The sequence below is a fragment of the Rhagoletis pomonella genome, unplaced genomic scaffold (assembly GCF_013731165.1).
Source record: "Rhagoletis pomonella isolate Grant_MI unplaced genomic scaffold, Rhpom_1.0 Rhpom_scaffold_00002, whole genome shotgun sequence".
Classification (NCBI taxonomy): domain Eukaryota; kingdom Metazoa; phylum Arthropoda; class Insecta; order Diptera; family Tephritidae; genus Rhagoletis; species Rhagoletis pomonella.
The window spans coordinates 77,582,968-77,602,747 of record NW_023458556.1 but is presented as its reverse complement, the minus strand read 5'-3'; the positions used below and the strand labels follow the sequence as shown (position 1 = coordinate 77,602,747).

General features: G+C 36.1%; 1 protein-coding gene across 1 annotated transcript in view; it reads right to left on the bottom strand.

Moving 5' to 3' along the window:
* Nucleotides 1-1,525: 1,525 nt before the first annotated feature.
* Nucleotides 1,526-19,780, bottom strand: part of LOC118734094 (serine/threonine-protein kinase Tao) — an 81,447-nt gene continuing 63,192 nt past the window's right edge. The window contains 1 exon segment of the mRNA XM_036463799.1: nucleotides 1,526-2,731. Coding sequence (XP_036319692.1) covers nucleotides 2,608-2,731 — 124 coding nt within the window. The 3' untranslated portion in view covers nucleotides 1,526-2,607.

Below are 19,780 nucleotides of genomic sequence, written 5' to 3'. Positions count from 1 at the left end.
AAGTGGAAAAAATTAGCAATTTTTTTTAATTAATACAGTATTTTCTTTAAGAATTTTTTTTTCAATAGTTGATCAATTTGCTCAAATATTGCTAATGAGTCTTAAAGTCAATTGATATCAGCAAAACGCAAAATTTTTTAGTTTGTTTAAAAAGCTTTAATTTATAGCTTCCAAACCCTTTCGAGACTCCATCTCGGAAAAGATGTCATTAAAAAAACGTGATAAAAAGGAAACCAATATGGATCGTAATATGAAAATAAAAATCAAAGTAATTTCAAAACATTTCATGTGAAAAATTATGAGAGCAAAGAGATACCTTTCCGAGCCAGCAAAATATCCTAAACGTATTCGAAAATGGAGACAATTTCTATTTTCAGTCGTTTTTCGGATACGTTCTTCCACTAAAGAGTGCATCTGCAACGTATGTACATATGTATGTCCAGAAAAGTACCGAAAATGGTTGTGAAACGGATGCGTTTTCGCCCCTTTTTCTGAAATGATTCGTTGAAAACGTTTTCATTTTGAACTTCACGGATGCTTTTTCATAATAATAGATTCAGCAATTATTTAAATTTGAATAAATGCGTCGGATGGGCCTCAATCCTGGGACCTACTGAAAGCTAACAAATAGCTCATACTCAGTTGCTGGCGGAATACGCATACATATTTTCAAAGGCTCATGCCTTTTTTATGTTTTAAATTTATCAACCTGTTAAAATTTAAAATTACACAATTTTGTTCGGAAAATTTGTCATTTTAAATTTTAACAGGCCGATGAATTTTAAAATTGATTGGCGAAACCGTGCATTATTGTTTTGTATATGTAATACGTACGTTTCTCTACTGGTTTGGTTGATTTATTAACTTCTCAATGATACCTTATGTTTGAAATGGAACAAAAAATGTTGAACTTATAAGGAATTTTGTTGACCCAAATGGGCTATTTTATCGAATTTGCCATGCCCATGAATTGGTGCTTGTTTTATAATGCATATACATACACCCCGTGTCATATTTAGAAGCGCACCACATATTGACAAGTTTTAACAAACTTTGTTTTCGTTATTTAATTTTAGTTATATTTTTATAAAACGACAGTTTACTCTTTAACAAAGACCGAAAAAATAACAGTTTCAAACTTTATGCAATATTAAAAAAAATCAACAAACTTTCGCCAAATTTTTTAGCAATTTAATAAGATTTCTTAGAAAGACTTTGAGAATGCCCACTCAATTTTTGTATAATAAAGTGCAAGTTTAAAGCAGCTAGGACTTACCGTTGAATTTGGCATTTTTTTTTTTTTGTTTAAGGTCAAAAATGGCTGTCAACAAAAAATTTTCAAAAATCAACGGTAAGTCCTAGCTACTTTAAATTTGAACTTTATTATACTAAAATTTAGTGAACTGCATAATCAAAGTCTATCTAAAAAATCTAATTAAAATGCTCGAAATTTTTACGAACGTTTGTTGATATTTTTTTTTTAATATTGCACAAATTTTGAAACTTGGACTTACTCGGTTTTTTGTTAAAGAATAAACTATTTTATAAAAAAATAACTAAAATAACAATAACAAAAAGCTAAATTGTTTAAACTTGTCAATACGTGGTGCGCTTATAATTATGACATGGGGTGTAGATATATACATATATACATACATTTTAATTTTTTCTAAATTCATAGCGAGATGCCGGATTTTCCTTTATGATCACAGGGAAAAGTTTAAACTGCGTCTTTCGTACCATCAATTAATTTAAAATTGGCTTAATAATAAAATCTTTTCAAAAGCTAGTTGAACTGGCAAAATGGGTGGAAAAGAATGTATTTTCAACGCCAGCTGCATGTACATACAATTGATGTGTATGTATGTATGTACGTATGTGGAGAAACATTAATGCGACCACATGATAAAATTTTGTTATATTTTTTAAGTTGATCTGCATACATACATATGTATGTATATGTACGTCGTTTTCATGCGCTATTTACTGCATTGTATAAAAAATTAACGCCCTACTTTCGATTATTTTATTTTATGTATGCGTTTATTTTACTGTCGCTGTTATTACTTTTCGATTGTAGCTTTATTTTAATTAGTTTACTTAATTATTAGTATAACTCCCCGCCATACTAATATTATTATTGAGTTAATCATGCCTATTACGGTATACGACGGATGCCATCCGTACGGATCTAGTCCGATTCGCACTGTCATAACAAGCGAGAGCGAAGCATTAGATTCGTGCGAATGGCATCCGTCGGATACCGTAATAGGCATTAATGTTATTGTTTACCTCCAGTGACTTCCATCTTTGTTTACTTTTGTTAATCATTATTATTATTATAATTTTTTTTTAATTTTTACTCACATGCGTATTTTGCATACTCGCGTCTTCCTTAATGTAATAATGATTTTAATTTTGAGTTTTTCAGTTTTATATTATTTTTTACATTGAAGAGAACGACATCTGATTTAATCGATTTACTTCAATGTCGTCTTTTAATTGGTTTTTACCATCATCACTAGAATTGCGAAATCTTTTCTTTGTTATTGAAATTTCGTTAGTGTTATTAAAATTGCCATTATTACACTTATTTATGTTTCTATGCTATAGGGAGCCAGCCGGAAAACTTGTAGAGCTATTACTATGCGCTAAACTTATCATTGACCCTGATAAGCTACCCTCCTCATCAGGGTATGTTTCGCGCGACACTTCGCTGAGTGATAAAGCGCTAGAAGATAAAGAACAGAAAAATAACACCAGAATAAGTATATTTATATTATGGGCTATAATATACATACATAGTGCATTCATACATACATATATATATTTAAATACATTCATATAATACCTGACCATCGAATTGCGAACCGGTAAAATTTTATGCCCAAGGCCCGTTTTCACAAATATGTTTAAACAGTTATCGTAGCAAGTGCCGATTTCAAAAACTGTAACTTTTTCGATTTTCAGTTGATATTTTCACATTGAAGTATAGTATAAATAAGACTTTATATGAATAACTTTTTAAATATCGAGTCTTAACCGCCAAAATTACGTAAGCCTTTATTTTTTTCAAACTTTTCTTTTTGATACAGAAATATTCCTAGAGCATCTAGATGCATTTCTGCATCAAAACGAGAATTTTGAAAAAATGTCGCTTACGTTATTTTGGCGGCTAGGGCTCGATATGTTTATACATGTACATATTTCGTAGTCGTCTAATACAATAGCCAACTTTGGGTCCACTTATAACGGCCAACTTTTATCTGGTTTCAAACAAATTAACTATAAACACTTATTACTCTATAAGTATTTTTTTATTAGTTAGCTGTTTTCATTTAATAATATAAACTTGTATTATCGTCCGGGGCCGGTACTAAATATGGGCCGGCCCCCCTCTAAACCTAGAATTTTTTAATAAACATGTAAACGAATTTCCAACGTTATCACTACATACTTATTCAGTTCTTTTGAAAAATTCCAAATATTTTCGTAGTATGTGGAGAATGTCTTTTTTGTTATAAAAAACTTCGTCTAAAGGGAGAATTTGTTTTGCTATACTGTTTGTGCAGATCAATTGAATGCGTAAAATAGTTTTTATTGTTTTAGTCAAATGCGTTCATTTAAGCCAGAGGTTCCCAAACTTATTTTTCTCGTAGACCCCTTTCAAAACTTTACTGGTTTCGGTGGACCCCCTGATGCTCATTTCTATTCCCAAAGCTCATCAAAAAATGTGAAAATTAAATCTAACGATTTAATTTTGCATCACGGGTGAGTTACAAAACTAAATTCGGAGTGGCAAAAATATAAACAAAATATTTTCTTGCGTTCTATTTATTAAAATAATGTGATTACACACTTACAAGGTTTAGAAAAGAGAGCTCGTAAAGCCATGAAAGAACTATTTCGCTCTGCGGAGTTATATTTTTTAAGAGCACTAAATAAACTCCCACATGTTCGGCTCACTCATGAATATGCATGTGATGTATTTGTCAAATAGTTTTTTGTGTTGATGGCATCATGCTCCGAGTTTTAAAGTGATGCGAAAAATATTCGTCAGTCGCATTTTTAAAACACAAAACTTGAAACAACAAAACTGCAAAGCTTTTAACGCAAATTCAAATTCTGAAACTGACAAAAAAGAAAAGACCGAATCTAGATAAATCGATGATAAACAAACAAGGAAGCAAGAAGTTCAAGAAGTGTTCCACCTCTTCAAAGCAGTATGGGCAAATGGAGTTGTCATTTACGCCTATCACTGTCAGGTGTTTGTGCCACGTAAAGTGACCAGTCAGCAGTCCAGTCTTTTCAGTGAGAGGAAAAAAACTAGATAGACCTTCTGAGATTGAAGGCATCATGATTTTTGCCCACATGCATCCACTCGATGGCTCCCAGTCATTGCTGAGCGAAGTATCCACCCAGTTTCTGATGGTGGCTTCGATGGCCGAAGTGGGGAGTGCTATAACTGGTTGCGGATCGAGGAATGCCTGGTCTAAGCCAACTGTGGCCAAAGGGTCAGATGTCTCATTTCCAGGCACTCCCGAGTTTCCCAGCACCCAGAGTAAAGCAGCTCTTAATCTTTACCAACAAAATTTAGTCGAGACTTGCATTGCCGAACTAGTTTGTAAGTACTTAGATAGAGGGCTGGCCAATACCTTAACGGCAGCTTGGCCTTCCCCTCCACCTATTTTTCACCACGTAGTCTATGGATTTGGGGATTGCAAATACCTCAGACTGGAAGACCGACGCATATTCCTAAAAAAAGAAAAAGTGAAGCTTATCCCCATTAACTTCGAAAAAATACTCCAGGTCCTGACCCTGAGTCAGTTTTGGAGCCATCAGTGAAGATTCGACAATGTACGTGTGCGGGCTCAGTGCTGGAATTAAACCAGCATTCTCCCTCAGGGAACTCTCTCTCTCTAGAATCTAAGTAATGGTGGCGTACTATCCTGTAGCACTGAAAAGAAAAAATAGCTCAGATCTCTGCCGCCGGCAATTTCCGCATCGCCTCAAGTGTTATACCAACATCCGTTTCTTTTTAGTCTGCAGGTGGCCTTTAAGGCTTCCCCACGCATGATGACACAAAGTGACGGTGAGTTCATCAGCGTCAAGAGCACTATACACCACTCAAAAAAATTAAAGTTAAATAAATAGGCTAACAAGCAACCATTTCGGTTCTTTACTATCGAAACCAGATACATTTTTGTTGACCCCCAACGTAGACCCCTGTCGAGTCTCCTGCGGGTCCCTGGGGGTCCAACTGGACCACTTTGGGAATCACTGATTTAAGCTCAGATAGGCTGTATGCAAGAAACTCGTCTTCTATTGATTTCTGATTTTCCCTGTTGTAAATAACCTCGAATATCTTTGAAGGTCACTCTAAAATTTCGAGCTCTAAAAATTTCATGAACTATGGAAAAATCATTACGATCACAACATTTAGACAACACGTGTTGACTTCGGAACCTTTCTATGTTTCACATTAGGCCAGATTGGCGGATGTTTTGACTAGCACGGAAATTACCTTAGTACACTTGTATGTGTATCTAGACATGCGCTTTTGCATTTATTGGATATTATAAAAGCTATGTGAATATTAAATAATCAAATTTATCTACTTAAAAAATTTAATAATTTTTTCTTCCAACTAAATTTAAGGAAAAATCCGGCCCCGGGGAAAACACCCCCACCGTATAGTCGGGCCTGTACATATATGTATAAATAAGTATACAATCGACTTGTATATATGTAATATATATAATCATTCATCTAGAACCTTATCGAAAACCTACCTGAAAATCGAAAAAGTTACCGTTATTGAAATCGGCACTTGCCACAATTTTGAACTTTACGTATTCTAACTCGGGTATCTGGCTCAAGGACACCGTGTTACATAAATTAATCAGGCACATAACAGTTATAAGTTTTATCGCAAAAACGTTGTTCTATAACAGTTATTAGATGAGAAATATTTTTCCGTTGCCGATAAGAGTTATTTCTCAACGTTAAGTTTTTACGTTGCCTCATAACAGTTACTGCCCAACGTTTATTTTTTACGTTGCCGATAAGAGTTGTTTCCCAACGTTTATTTATTACGTTGCATATAAAAGTTATTTCCCGACGTTTATTTTTTACGTAGCCTGATAACTATTATGCAGAATATATTTTTTCCGTTGCCAGTCTATATAAATATATAATTGGAATGCCATCAGATCTGCACCATTCGTTCAGTTTTCAAAAGTGGAATGTCAAATTAAAGGGGTTGCCAACTGTTACAAATCTAGCTGTAAATTATTTTATAAGTTAAATGAATTATTTTATCATGGGTATAAACCGAAATTGTTTTGACAGGGGTTTTAGAAACTGCCTGAAGGAGGGTTGCCTAGTTACATTGAAAAGTTACATTGAAATTTAATTTGGGGAATTAGGAAATGGAAACAAGTCTCACAATGATTGTCAAATGAAAGATGTATAAGAAGGTTGTAGGTTTACAATGTTTGAAAGAGGGTTGCCCCCTGTTTGAAAAGCCAAACTTAGTTAAATCTTATACATAAAGTAAAGTTTCAAAAGTGGTTTAACACATTTACTTACCTGTTTGGAGCATGTCTAAGTTATGTTTTTTTGTTATCCGATAAATAGATCCAGAGTTATGGTAAAAAATGTGAACATTATTTTTTACCCATATAATATCCCATATAAGAAAAAAACAGAAGCAAATACAACTTCCACATGTAACAAAAAACCACAAAGAGAAGGTCTTAATATAAGAAAAGACAACAAGTAAAAGTTTCATATATAAGAAAAATAATAACTAATGAAACAATTATTTTTCTGATCCTTTCGCTATTAACTAGGGATGATTTATGAAATATGTATTACATATCGGATATCACGTTACAATTTGGATATGCGGTTTAAGGAAGCCTCATGGAAAACATTTTTGAAGACGGTTACCAGATGTTTAAAAATTTTAATTCGATTAAATTTATAAGATAAATAACATATTATTACAATATGGGTATCAAACTAAAGCGGGTTAAGAAAGCTAAATTTTAAATTTTTTTAAGAGTGTTGCCATCAATAAGGGTGTCAAAATAAATGGTTTAAGAAAGCTTAGTTGGTAAAATATTTTTAAAGAGGGTTGCCACCTGTTTGAAAATTTTTATTCAATTAAATTGATAACATTTATTACATATTACACTTTTGGTATCATACGAAAGGTATCTAAGAAATCTTCGGCTTAAAAACATTTTTCGTTTGCGTTATCACCATTTTTAAATGTTAAGATTAAATACTTAAAATTAAATATTACGAGATGAGTACCATACGAAATATTAAACAGAATGCAAATAAAATTTACAAGCTCTTTGATTCAGATATTTTTCAAAACGGTTGACACTGGTATTAATTTTTATACTTAGGGAGTAAATAAAGTTGAAATACAAATTTTAAAATGTTTACGAAAAGTAAAGCATTGATTAATTCTTTGCTGGATGGTAATTGTTGTCAACAAATTTTTTCAATATGGTTGAATCAATCAACTTTTTAACATAAACATGGCACAGTATGCCACGCAAGTTACAAAGGCTGAAAATTTTCGGGATTTGCGGTGGGTTTTCTGTTTATAAAATATCTAATATTATACCTGCATTAAAAATACAAGCGTCATCTACCAATTTAACTATTTCATACTTAATCAACGTTTTACTGTTGCATTTAATTGAAGGTAACAAAATCAATAAAAAAAATATCGACAGCAAAACCGATAAAAATATCGATAACAAAATCGATAAAAAATATCGATAACAAAATCGACAAAAATATCGATAACAAAATCGACAAAAATATCGATATTAAAATCGATAAAGATATCAGTTATTATATTGATAAGTTCCAAGAATCCCGAAAATCTCTAAAATCCCTAAAAATTTCCCAGATTGAGCCTCTGTGTCTATATCTATATCCTTTTCTTTATCTTTCTTCCTCTTTCAAGCTGTGACAGACGGCACATATTCTGGCACACATATGCGCATAATCTATAATATATCTATTCTACATTTCGATCGTAGTTCCGTTTTTCTAAGTTGGAAATTTGTTGACGGATAACGTTTCGATTGTTATTTTCGTGGGTTTAAATAATAAAATTTTATAAAAAAATTAAGTAAAATATACTGTGCATGATTGTAAATGTCATCATAAATGAATTTTCTCGATTTCTGTGTTTTCGCGAGCACGGGCAATACGAAAAATTGGCTCAAATAATGGCAACCAAAAGGGATATTGCGCGAGGGTTTCAAAGAGGAAGCAAAGGCGTTTCTGTTTTCATTATCTATAAATAAGACTGTGAAATGCACTGAATACAATTTATTCTTTGTATAAAAAATACATACATACATACATAAAATGTGAAGTTACATAAAAAAGATGCTTTTATTATTGCACTCGTTTTTACTAACTTTTTAAAAAGAGGTGCGTATGTTGTCTCGAATTCGTTTTGCTATGGAAGGCTAAGCATTGTTCTTCCCCTCCTCCTGACGGATATCAAAATGGAATTCATTTGCGTCCAAATCTTCCACTTTGTAGTAAATGCAAATGTTGTGGAGTGCTCAAACAACGTTTTTAACAGTTCATGATGAGTTTATGACTCTTCACTCATCTGAAAAAGATCAAACATGTCCCTAAACCGCCTTTCAACTTCCGCATCAGCAATCTGGGACTCGTTCTCCTCTTCAAGCAATAACGCCGCGGCTATGGATTTCATTCTTATAATTGTTTCCACTAAATTAAGAGCAAACGAAATTTTATTTTTAAATTACACTGATGCTAGATATATTTAGTTATTTTAAAATACTTACAAACAACAATTCACACATTCCTAGGCAAACAGCTGATTTCGAAAGATGTTTTCTGCCTTCCTCTTCCTCTTTCGATTCGATTGTGCGGAGCGGAATGCGGGAACGTAATCGAAATGCAGAATAGGGCTGAATAATTTTACCCTTACAGACGGCAGTAATGCGGATAAACGAGCCGCAAGGTCGTGGGTTCGAGTCCCACGGCCAGTCAAGTTTTCATTTATTTCGTTTTCATTCTTTTTTTTATAAGCTCTGTATTTTTTCAAGGTTGCTTTCAGTTGTTGACTTTTTAATAGAATTCAACTCTAAAAATTAAATTAGCTAATAGTAAAATAAAAAAATTTATATAAAATAAAGCAAATGAAAATAAAATAAAGTAAAATTAAATATATGAATCAAATAAAATATAAAAAAAATAATAAAAACAAAAAAATGTTTTCCCAATCGCTCCAACAGAGGATCGAACCTGGCAGCTACAGGCTTGTTGCACGCGAGTCTCACCAGTCGGCTACCGCGGACGCCAAACTCGCCTGCTTTGTTTGCTTACTTGTACAAAAGACAACAGCTGGCCGTTTTTACCAGTGTTGTCATCGAAAATTCCCCGGATCCGAGTTGATTCCCAAATATTTGGTGCATTTGTTCGGCTGCTGATGCGCATTTTAAAGACGAAAATTCATGAGTTAAAGCAAATAATGGCTGTTTATGCAAATAAGCGTGCCCGTTGGTTAACCGTATAAAGTGTTTAAATTTACCTTGATTTTCCTTTTTTGCCTTTAACTTTACGCATCATTGTTTTTGTTTTTATTTTTACCTTTGCCTTTATCCTTTTCGTCATCTATGTACGTACTCACCTTTACTTTCATTCTTGTGTTGGTCTTTATCCAAGTCTTATTTTTTAACCTTTTATTAGCACGTTTTTATTAAATTAATACCATGTGCATACATTTAAGAAGCACTTGTTTCCGTCCCAAACATTTCCGTTTGCAATTTCCTTTGAATTCGCCAATTTACTCCCAACCAACCAACCGCCACTAAAAAAGTTTCACTTCAAAAAGGTGGCAACTCTCTTCAAACGCCTCAAAAATATTGTTTTTTAAAACTCTTCACATTTTAAAATACCGTTTAACTAGTCTAGGTATATATATTTGGATTAAATTCGAGTTTTCAAACAGGTGGCAGCTCTCTTTCTAACATTGTATACCTACAAGCTCCTTATATATCTTTCATTCCCCAAATTAAATTTCAATGTAACTTTTCAATGTAAATAGGCAACCCTCCTTCAGGCAGTTTCGAAAACCCCTGTCAAAACAATTTCGGTTTATAAATGATGAAATAATTCATTTAACTTATAAAATAATTTAAAGCTAGATTTTTAACAGGTGACAACCTCTTTAATTCGACTCCTCAATTTTGAAAATCAAACAAACGGTGCAGATTTGAAGGCATTCAAATTATATATTTATATAGACTGGCAACGGAAATGATACTATATCTCCTGCATAATAGTTATCAGGCAACGTAAAAAAACGTTGGGCAATAACTGTTATCAGGCAACGTAAAAAATAAACGTTGGGAAAAAAACATTAATCGGCAACGGAAAAAATAAACGTTGGTTAATAACTGTTATCAGGCAACGTAAAAAATAAACGTTGGGAAATAACATTAATCGGCAACGGAAAAAATAAACGTTGGTTAATAACTGTTATCAGGCAACGTAAAAAATAAACGTTGGGCAATAACTGTTATTGGCAACGTAAAAAATAAACGTTGGGAAATAACTCTTATCGGCAACGGAAAAAATATTTCTCATCTAATAACTGTTATGAAACAACGTTTTCCTCATATTTCAGAATTCGGGCAACGTTTTCAATTTGTAAATTCGAGAGAACAGTTATTTTTGGTCCCTGAAATTAATGATAATATACAATGGTTCCAGCGAATAATCGGACAAACTTGACTTCCGCAAACTCGCGAAATTTTCTGGTTGGTTTTATATTGATTTTGACAACAAAACGACCAGAGTATATACACTTTAAACGCATAAAGCTGTTTCCAAATGACAAAAAAAAACATAAAATTTAACCCAACCAACAATCGGACAAAGCAGTAGGTATAAAAATGAAGGTCCATCCTTTTTGTCGACATGCAATATTCCTGCGCATGTTTATGTTGAAATATTGTTACATTTAAATCGCTAGTTTTGTTATGTGATTATATTAGAGCGATGTACATACATACATAGTAGTTTACTAATCACCAAATGTCAAACAAGCTTCATTCGAAATATGACAGCTTATAGACCAAGAACTCATAATCAAAAAACCCATCATTGATTAAAATTTTTTGTGAGTTTAGTTCGTCCGCACTCACGGAAATAACCAGTGTTGCCGTTTTAGCCCTTTGGTGGTTAGATTTAGCTACCACATGCTTTTCTTGGCCACATAAATTTAAAATTGCCCCTAGCCCTTTTTTTAGCCCTTTGGAGAATTAATTCATACTTGGCATGAAAAAGTTGTATATTTGCTTAATTTAAACTAACAAAGAATGATACATATACATATATGTATTTTATTTTCCTTACTAACTATATACATATATAAACTATTAACTATAGTTTAAAATAGATAAGTTCACGGCCCTTAATATGCTTAATTTGTTAAATGGCCCATCAAGTCGATTGACCGTGTATGTTCTTGTGGTGTGATTGTACCAGCTGCTAGTGTGACTTCAAAAACTATTTGAAAATTTTATGATTGTATGATGATGCTGGTGTCGTGAGTGGTGAAATCAGCTCAAGTTTCTAAGTAAAAAATATTTTGGAGGAAATTTCTTGCACTATATGAGTCAAAGCTGTGTTTGTGGAAGATTAAGTTCACGATATTGCAGTTGCGAATTAAAAAAAAAGAACAATTTTAAAAAAAATGGTAGAAAAATTATGAAATTTCGGCTCTAATCATTTCGATCTTTCCTCGACCTCATTTGTAAAGAAATAAATATTGTGCCAGCATGCTGGTAAGTTATATGCTTCGAGCCTGATGGTACAATCACTTGATGGAGCCAGCAAGCTGGTGTCGTATTTTCCCCCTTTTATACAAAAAGGTTTTTGGTTGGATAAAATATTAGCTTTTTTTCCAGAGTTCATTGTTTTTCTATACCATTACTTATTGAAAATGTTTGCGTGTATACTTTTATACCATTTTCCCACGCCATCCTGAATTACTTTGTTCGCTCTCCCAATTACTATCGTGAATTACCCCATTCCCACGGCGCATTCTTAATTCGATTTGACAGTTCTCTGTTGTGTTATTTTTGTTTTTCTTCGCTACAAAATGAATGCAAAATGTAAGTTATTGTTAAAAATTTATAAATTGTTGATGTATTTATTTACTATATTTTTAGTACACAGAAAAAGTGCCAGCAAGTGGAACCAGGCAGGCGAGCGGGCTTTATTGGAAATATGGGGTGAGAAGATGAGCGAGTTGCGTGGCTGTAGAAAAAATAGCCATATACTTCAGGAAATGGCTGCGGTGCTCTTTCTTATTATGCTTATGAAAAGTTATTTGTAGGGCATTATACCCGCCGCGCATGCTCTTTTCGCGCGAGTGTTCGTGCTAGTGGCCCCAGCTAGCTGAGAACCGTTTTTCTAATGGCAGTGTCGCGAGTGTCCCTAAGCATGGAGGAAGCATAAATGAGGTCTTCCAGTATTTTTTGCCAGATACTTTCTATATTAACCAAGTATGTATATTCCATATACAAATTCGTTATCAGTGTCGGATTCAGAACTTAATTCAATTGTTTCCATCTTGCTTGGTTCCCATCGATTTTCACTGATGTACACATCAGCACGGCATCGTAAACGAGTGCAAGGGTGAGCATGTACGGCCCGGCTTACTATCTGTTTTTTTTTAATAAGGACTTACATGTTTCCAAGTCAATCTTTCTGATGTAAGCGATATTTTCACAGTATAAAAAGTTTGCAACTGTTTTAAAACTTGCAGATAGTTATTTTGAAGAAGTAAAATTTCTTCGGAGCACCATCCCGTCTCGTTACACAAATTCACGCTGTTCCAATAATCTCCTCGACATAATAATTTTTTTTTTAATTTCCTTTTTTACATCTAATTTAAAAAATATACTGTTTGCTGTTGGTTTGCTGTAACTTATTTGTTTACTCTTTTCTTTTATTTGTTTTGACAGATTTTTTGTTTTTTGTTTTGATTTCTCAGCTGGTTCCGATAAATTTCCGATAAAAATTAGAGACTGCAGCGATTTGTTCGTAATTCGCGTGGTAATTGGATCTGAATTACCAACAAATGAGGTAATTCGCTCTCAAAATTTTGTATGGCGAATTACGTAATTCGAAGGGTAATTGGAGTGCGAACTACGAATGAGAGGGAAAGCCGTATTATATGTATATGTAAGTAAAAGATTTTAGCTACCATTTTTAGCCACAACGAATTTTTTTTAGCTCTTATTTAGCCCTTTTTTTAAAGGAATTTGGCTACCACTAAAAATTATTCGCGGCAACACTGGAAATAACGCTTTTGACATTTTTCATATAATGTGACCATCAGAATACGCTGGCTGTAGATATTTCATCTATTTATAATATTACTAATGTGCTGTTAAAAGGACGGCCCATCTGAAGTATGTTGACTTGATACTTGCAACAATGCACTTTCAACGTGGGCTGAAAATAAGAGTCCATCAAAATTTCAAGTCATCTGAGGTATGTTGAGTACTCGGTTTTTATGGACATCTTTATTAGCTAAAAACGCATGTTGCTGTTGTCGATGTTGTAGCGGCTAGAGCTGTCAAACTATCGATAGTATCGATGGTTTTGGGTTTCGGTCTACTATCGATAGTTTTTAACACTATCGATACTATCGAAAAATTACCACTCTTAGTTTTGAGCCATTTTCCAAGCGGTGAAAATTTTGTGGCTAATAAATTTATTATACGGGTAAGTATATACGGCGACCGCTGTGGTGTAGTGGTAAGCAGTGCACGCTTACACTCCGCAGGGCCTGGGTTCCATCCCTGATCAAAGCAACATCGCAAAAATATAGAAAAAGGTCTTTTCTTAACAGCGGTCGTCCCTCGGCAGGAAATGGCAAATCTCCGAGTGTATTTCTGCCATGAAAAACAGCTTCTCATAAAAATACAATCGCCGTTCGGAGTCGGCGTAAAACTGTAGGTCCCTCCCCTCACACCCACAAATATGCGCCAGTTCCGCAAGGTGGCACTGTCGCAGAGGCTCGCATCATCCGAACGAGAGCGACCACCTACGCCATGTCGATCCCGGGAATCCTCGCTTAAAGGACCTTAATTGGGAGATTCGGCAACTGATAAATCAGCATAAGCAGGGAAAGTGGGAGGAACACTTATAGACATGCAGCTTCTCCTCTGGCGTGACTAAGCTCTGGTCAACCGCGAGGTCCCTGAAGGTCGTGCCTCGTCATACCTGAAGAAATGCGCGAGCTACTTTAGCCGTCAATTCACATGGCATCCTTCGGTAGATAAAGCCAAGCGTCGAGTGACCAGTAGGCCCACAAACTGCCGAACTTTCACTAGCGGTGAAGTCAAGGTGGCCATCGGGAAGGCGAAAGCCTCCAAAGCCATTGGCCGCTGATTCTGAACTTTCGGGGCCTGCGGGAGTAGCATATCTCACCGAGGTCCTCTGGCTAATCTCATTATTCCCGATGTGTGGAAATCGGAGTGGTCTCACTGCTGAAACCGGGAAACAAAGAATAATCGTATCGCCCGATAACGCTCCTCTCCCCGGTCGAGAGGCCCTGCCACTCCCGCGCTTTACATATTACCTGACCCCTGCGAAGTATCAGGATGGTTTCCGTAGGGTGCACAGCACAACAACAGCACTTAACGCCATAAACACCCAGATAACTCGAGGCCTAAAGCTCATCCGCCAAAAGGCGTTATTAATACGCCACCGCTTTTTGTCATTACATGCTACTAGAAGACATTGAGGCATCCTCTTAAACAGAGACTCAAACGGAGGTCCACGAATTATATGAATGGTCGACAGTCGTCAGTAATCTTCCGAGATCTAACCTTAAAATCTAGAAGACTTAAACACGGGGTTCCACAGGGTGGTGTCCTCTCCCCCTTATTGTTTAACTTCTACATTTCGAAGCTCCCCCAGCCACCGCAGGGAATTTCTCTGATCTTATACGCAGATGACTGCTCCATATTGGCGTCTGGAAATGCAATTGATGACCCATGTTTAAAAGTAATCGGCTATCTCTTCGAACTTTCTCGCTTATTCACTGTAAGGAGACCATCTCCCTAACAAAACAAACAAAAAATTATTTAATTCGACGCACGAGAGAAAACCCAACTATGCGCTTCTGCTAAAGCTGCTGCGTTGCGTTAAAAGTCAGAATTTGTGTGTTACATTGTGGACTGGTTTATAAGGAGTATTAGAAAGGTATGTGTGATAAGATTTATTAAAGACTTTTGTTTTTCTATTTTTGTCGTCGTAATTAGTCACTTTGTCCTTATGTGCGCCGGTTTGGTCGCAGGGGACTAGTTGGACGCAGTGAACGAAGCTACCAACTAGCACCCCTCTCCCTTTGGTCGAACCCCGTCGAAACAGCCCATTTCTTGGGCGACATGGCCAAGCAAGCGGAGCCGCTGAATTTTAATTCGCTGCACTACGTCTATATCGTTGTAAAGCTCATACAGCTCATCGTAAAATCGTCTGCGATATTCGCCATCACCAACGCGTAAAGGCCCGTAAATCTTCCGCAAAATCTTTCTCTCGAAAACTCCAAGAGCTGTCTCATCAGATGTTTTCATTGTCTTTCCTCCGCGCCATACACCAGCGCAGGCAGGAGTGACTTATAGATTGTAATTTTTGTACGAGAGGACTTTACTTCTCAATTGCCTGCTCAGTCCAAAGTATCACTTGTTGGCAAGAGTGACTCTCCGTTGAAATTCAAGGCTGACAATATTATTGGTGTTAATGTTGGTTCCCAATAAACGAAGTCGTCTACTTTTTCAAACTTGTAACTATGAACAGTGACGCGGGTGCCACGACGCGTATGCTCTGACTGTTTTTACGATGACAGGAGATACCTCGTTTTGTCCTCGTTCACCACCAGACCCATTCGCTTTGCTTCCTATCTAATCCCGAGAAGGCAGATCAGATGTACGCTCTTGTAAAGTATTGTGCCGGAGCGATTTAGTTTTACGGCTCTTATTATCTTCTCCAACATCAGATTAAAGAAATCAGACGAAAGGAAGTCACCTTGTCTGAAACCTAGTTTATTATCAAACGGATCGGAGAGGTCCTTCTTAATTCTGACGGAGCTGGCGGTATTGCTCAACGTCATTTTACACAGCTGTATTAGTTTCGCGGGGATACCAAATTCAGACATCGCGGCATTAAGACGAATCGACAAATCGATGGTATAGAATTCTTGAGAATCAATATTTTTCGATCGGAAAACTCTGTTTCCCTTCAGGATAGTCCCATATAATAATACCCAATTGTTTATTTAACCAGTTTTGTTAAACCCGCATCCATCGTTTGTATCAAATTGATGCAAATTTCGAAAAAAAATATTAAAATATTAAGAAAAATAGTTACTGTTTTCAATTGGTTTTTTGTGACAAATGCGTATAAATAGATCTTTCAAGCATTTTTATTCTTATTATCAGAAAATTAATAAACGTTGGTCATTAATAAAAAATGAAAAAAACCCAACATTTCATAGAATACTAGGGTCTTTTTCAATGTGTATCAAATTGATGCACAACGTACTTTGTGTTACAAAAAATTTCCAATGGATGCGGGTAAATATGATGTATAAATTGGGACCAGACATTTTAGCTGTTTTTTCTTTTGTTTATTTAATGTTTATTATTTTTTTTATGAAAGAATAGGTCATTACCTAACAAAGACCATATAAATCCATATTTAAGACTGATTCTGCAAAATTTCCCTAAAATTTTAAACTTTTTAATCAGAAGCTTTGAACAAATTTTGGTACGCAGTTTTGTAGCCCATTAGTAGTGTTGTAAAGTGCAAGTTTGAAGCAGCTATCACTTACCGTTGATTTTTGGCAATTTTTTTGCTCATTTTCTTTCATTTAAAAAAATTGTCCTCGTTCATGTATTTTGGGCAAACTGAGCAACCCATGCGCGAGATACGATAACCAGTCTGAGTTGAGCCTTGGGTCACGGCAAAAAGACAGGGACCTTCAGTGGGCCATTTTAAATTATTCGGTTTAAGGGCTCACATAAGTCTGCAACGTCTGCTCACAAGTAGGTGCAACCGCAAGCGGACATGTCTTTGAGTGAGCGCCCCGCTATACATATAAACGTCTACCCCGTTTTTTTATAAGGACCACGGCAGACGTTTAAAGGACTACGATCTCAGGCCATGCACCTGGAATGTCCGGACCCTTAATGGGGAACATGCCTCTGCCCGACTGGTTTGATATCCACGTAAGGACAAAAGCTGACATCACCGCCATCCAAGAAATGCGTTGGACAGGGCAAGGCTAAAAATGCCTGGGACCTTGCGACGTCTACTACAGCTGCTATGTAAAGGGGCACAAATTCAGCGTTGGGTTTGTGCTGGGAGAGAGACTCCGTCGCCGAGTACTCTCTTCACCCTGCCGAATGAGCATCTAGCCACAATCCGCATCAAAGCGAGGTTCTTCAACATATCGCTCATTTTAGACGTAGGTACACTGCAGCAAAAAAAATGTGCGTCCAACAATGCAAGGAAAGCTCAACGACGAGCAATCACGACAGACGGTCAATTTATTCGCCACTCGTCTCTCACACCTGCACTCAGAGAGCACATTTGGTGCCTGCCTTTGGAGCTCTTTATTTTTCTATTTAGCTCCGAAAATTTGGCTTTAGCTCCTAGCTCTTTTCAAAATTATCTAGCACTTTTTTAGCTCCAGAAAGTTTTAGTTGTGTTTGAAAATATATTAAAATTACACATCTGTAAGTTCATCGTAAAAGTGTTGACAAAAATTTATTTGGCTTGGCGATCTCAGGCTATTTTCGATACTATTCCATTTCGATTAATACTTAGAAAACTTCAATTCTTAATGCAAATGGCGCGCAAGCAAATGGAAAATGGGCAAGTAAGTCAATTAGTTTATGCAACGTGCGCAGGAGCACACAAACTATACCGGACAGTAATTCGAGTTCCGATAAGCCCAGACGGCCACGGTAGAAAAGGTAAGCCAAAACTTAAGCATTGATAAAGTTACAAATTTCGAAATTCAGTGGAAAAATATACATTTGTATCCACGGGGAAAATACAGCCTGCACCATAAACTCATGGATGTAGGTTAATGGATTTCTAACATTAATTAGAAGAAAATCGTTTTTCTGAACGCGGGGTTTTGTTTTTACCTTACTAATTATACCTTAAATAAAAATTTTCAGAAAAAAATTGCGAAAATATTATTCCTAACCCGAGGTTTTAAATATTAAAGTCAATTAAAATATCTGAAATTGCAGATTTTAACTGTTTGTAAAGTATTTTAGTTCATTGCCTAGTTTATATAAATATATACATACACATGAGTTTTATAAGTGCCGTATCAATGAATTCGAAATATATGCACATTATTTTGGTTTTAAAGGTTTTTTTCAGCACTTAAACTTATAAAATTCGTTATTTTTATTAAAATTGCGCAAAATGTAAAAACAACCTTACGTCAATAAAGGCTCAACTTCAAAAAAAATCTAGGTCTTCATTTTAGCTACTATTAGTATTATTTAGCTCTTTTTAGCTCTTTCTTCGGCTGTTTTAGCTCCAAACGAAAGTTTTCTCTGGCAACACTGATGCGAGTAGCAGAACAACATTCCCCGTTCATCAAGTACCGCCGCCGAAGTAGTCGGACTTCAGAGTGCCCGTAAGAACAACTGGTACAAGGAGAAATGTCTCGAAACAGCAGAGAAAAAGATGTCTCCTATACGGGGTTAGTGAAGAACTTGAAATATTGGCCGATGTGAAAAACGCCCGAAAATTTTACCTGACAGTTAGGCGCCTTACGGAAGGTTTCAATACCAGGGCGAACTTCTGTAAGAACGTTCTTGAATTATGGAGGGGACACTTTCCTACCCTATTGATTGCCGAGCCTCCAGTCGATGATGATGAAGTCGATATCCCAGTAACTGTGACGAGGTACTAATAGCAATTACGCGGTTGAAAAACAACAAATTTGCTGGAGTCGACGACCTGCCGTCCGACCTATTCTAGTACAGCGGCGAGAACCTAACAAGGCGAATGCATCAACTCTTATACAGAATAAGGTCAGATGAACGCATGCCCGACGACTGATATTTAAGTGTGTTCTGCTCAATCCACAATAAAGGTGAACCGGCCATACTGGCCAATTACCTCTGGAACAGCCTTCTAAGCATAGGTTACACAGTCTTATCGAGGTACTGTATGACACACTGAAGCCCAACGTCAACAAATTGATAAGGCCTTATCAGTATGGCTTTAAACCTAGCAAATCCACCATATATCAAATATTGGAGAAGACTCGCGAGAATAGGATAGACACACACCACCAATTCGTCGATTTCAAAGCCCCTTTCGACAGTTGGTAAAGAAGTTGTTGTTGTTGTTGTTGTAGCGGCTACAACAACCCCGCCCAGATCGGTTGGTATCTCAGTCGTTGTCGTCAAGTTCCACTAACGGTAACCCTAGGAAGCGTGCAGCTTCTGCGGGGTTTGCCCATAAGGACAAGGTCGTTAGGGATGTCGGGTTTGCCGGGCATGCGAAGAGATGTTTCGAGTCATGTGGGGTCTCTCCGCATGCCGGACATTCATTAGGCACATCCTCATTCAGCCTACTCAGGTAGGAGTTTAACCTGCTGCAGTAGCCGGAGCGAAGTTGTGCAAGTGTGGTGCGCGTCTCCCGAGGCAGA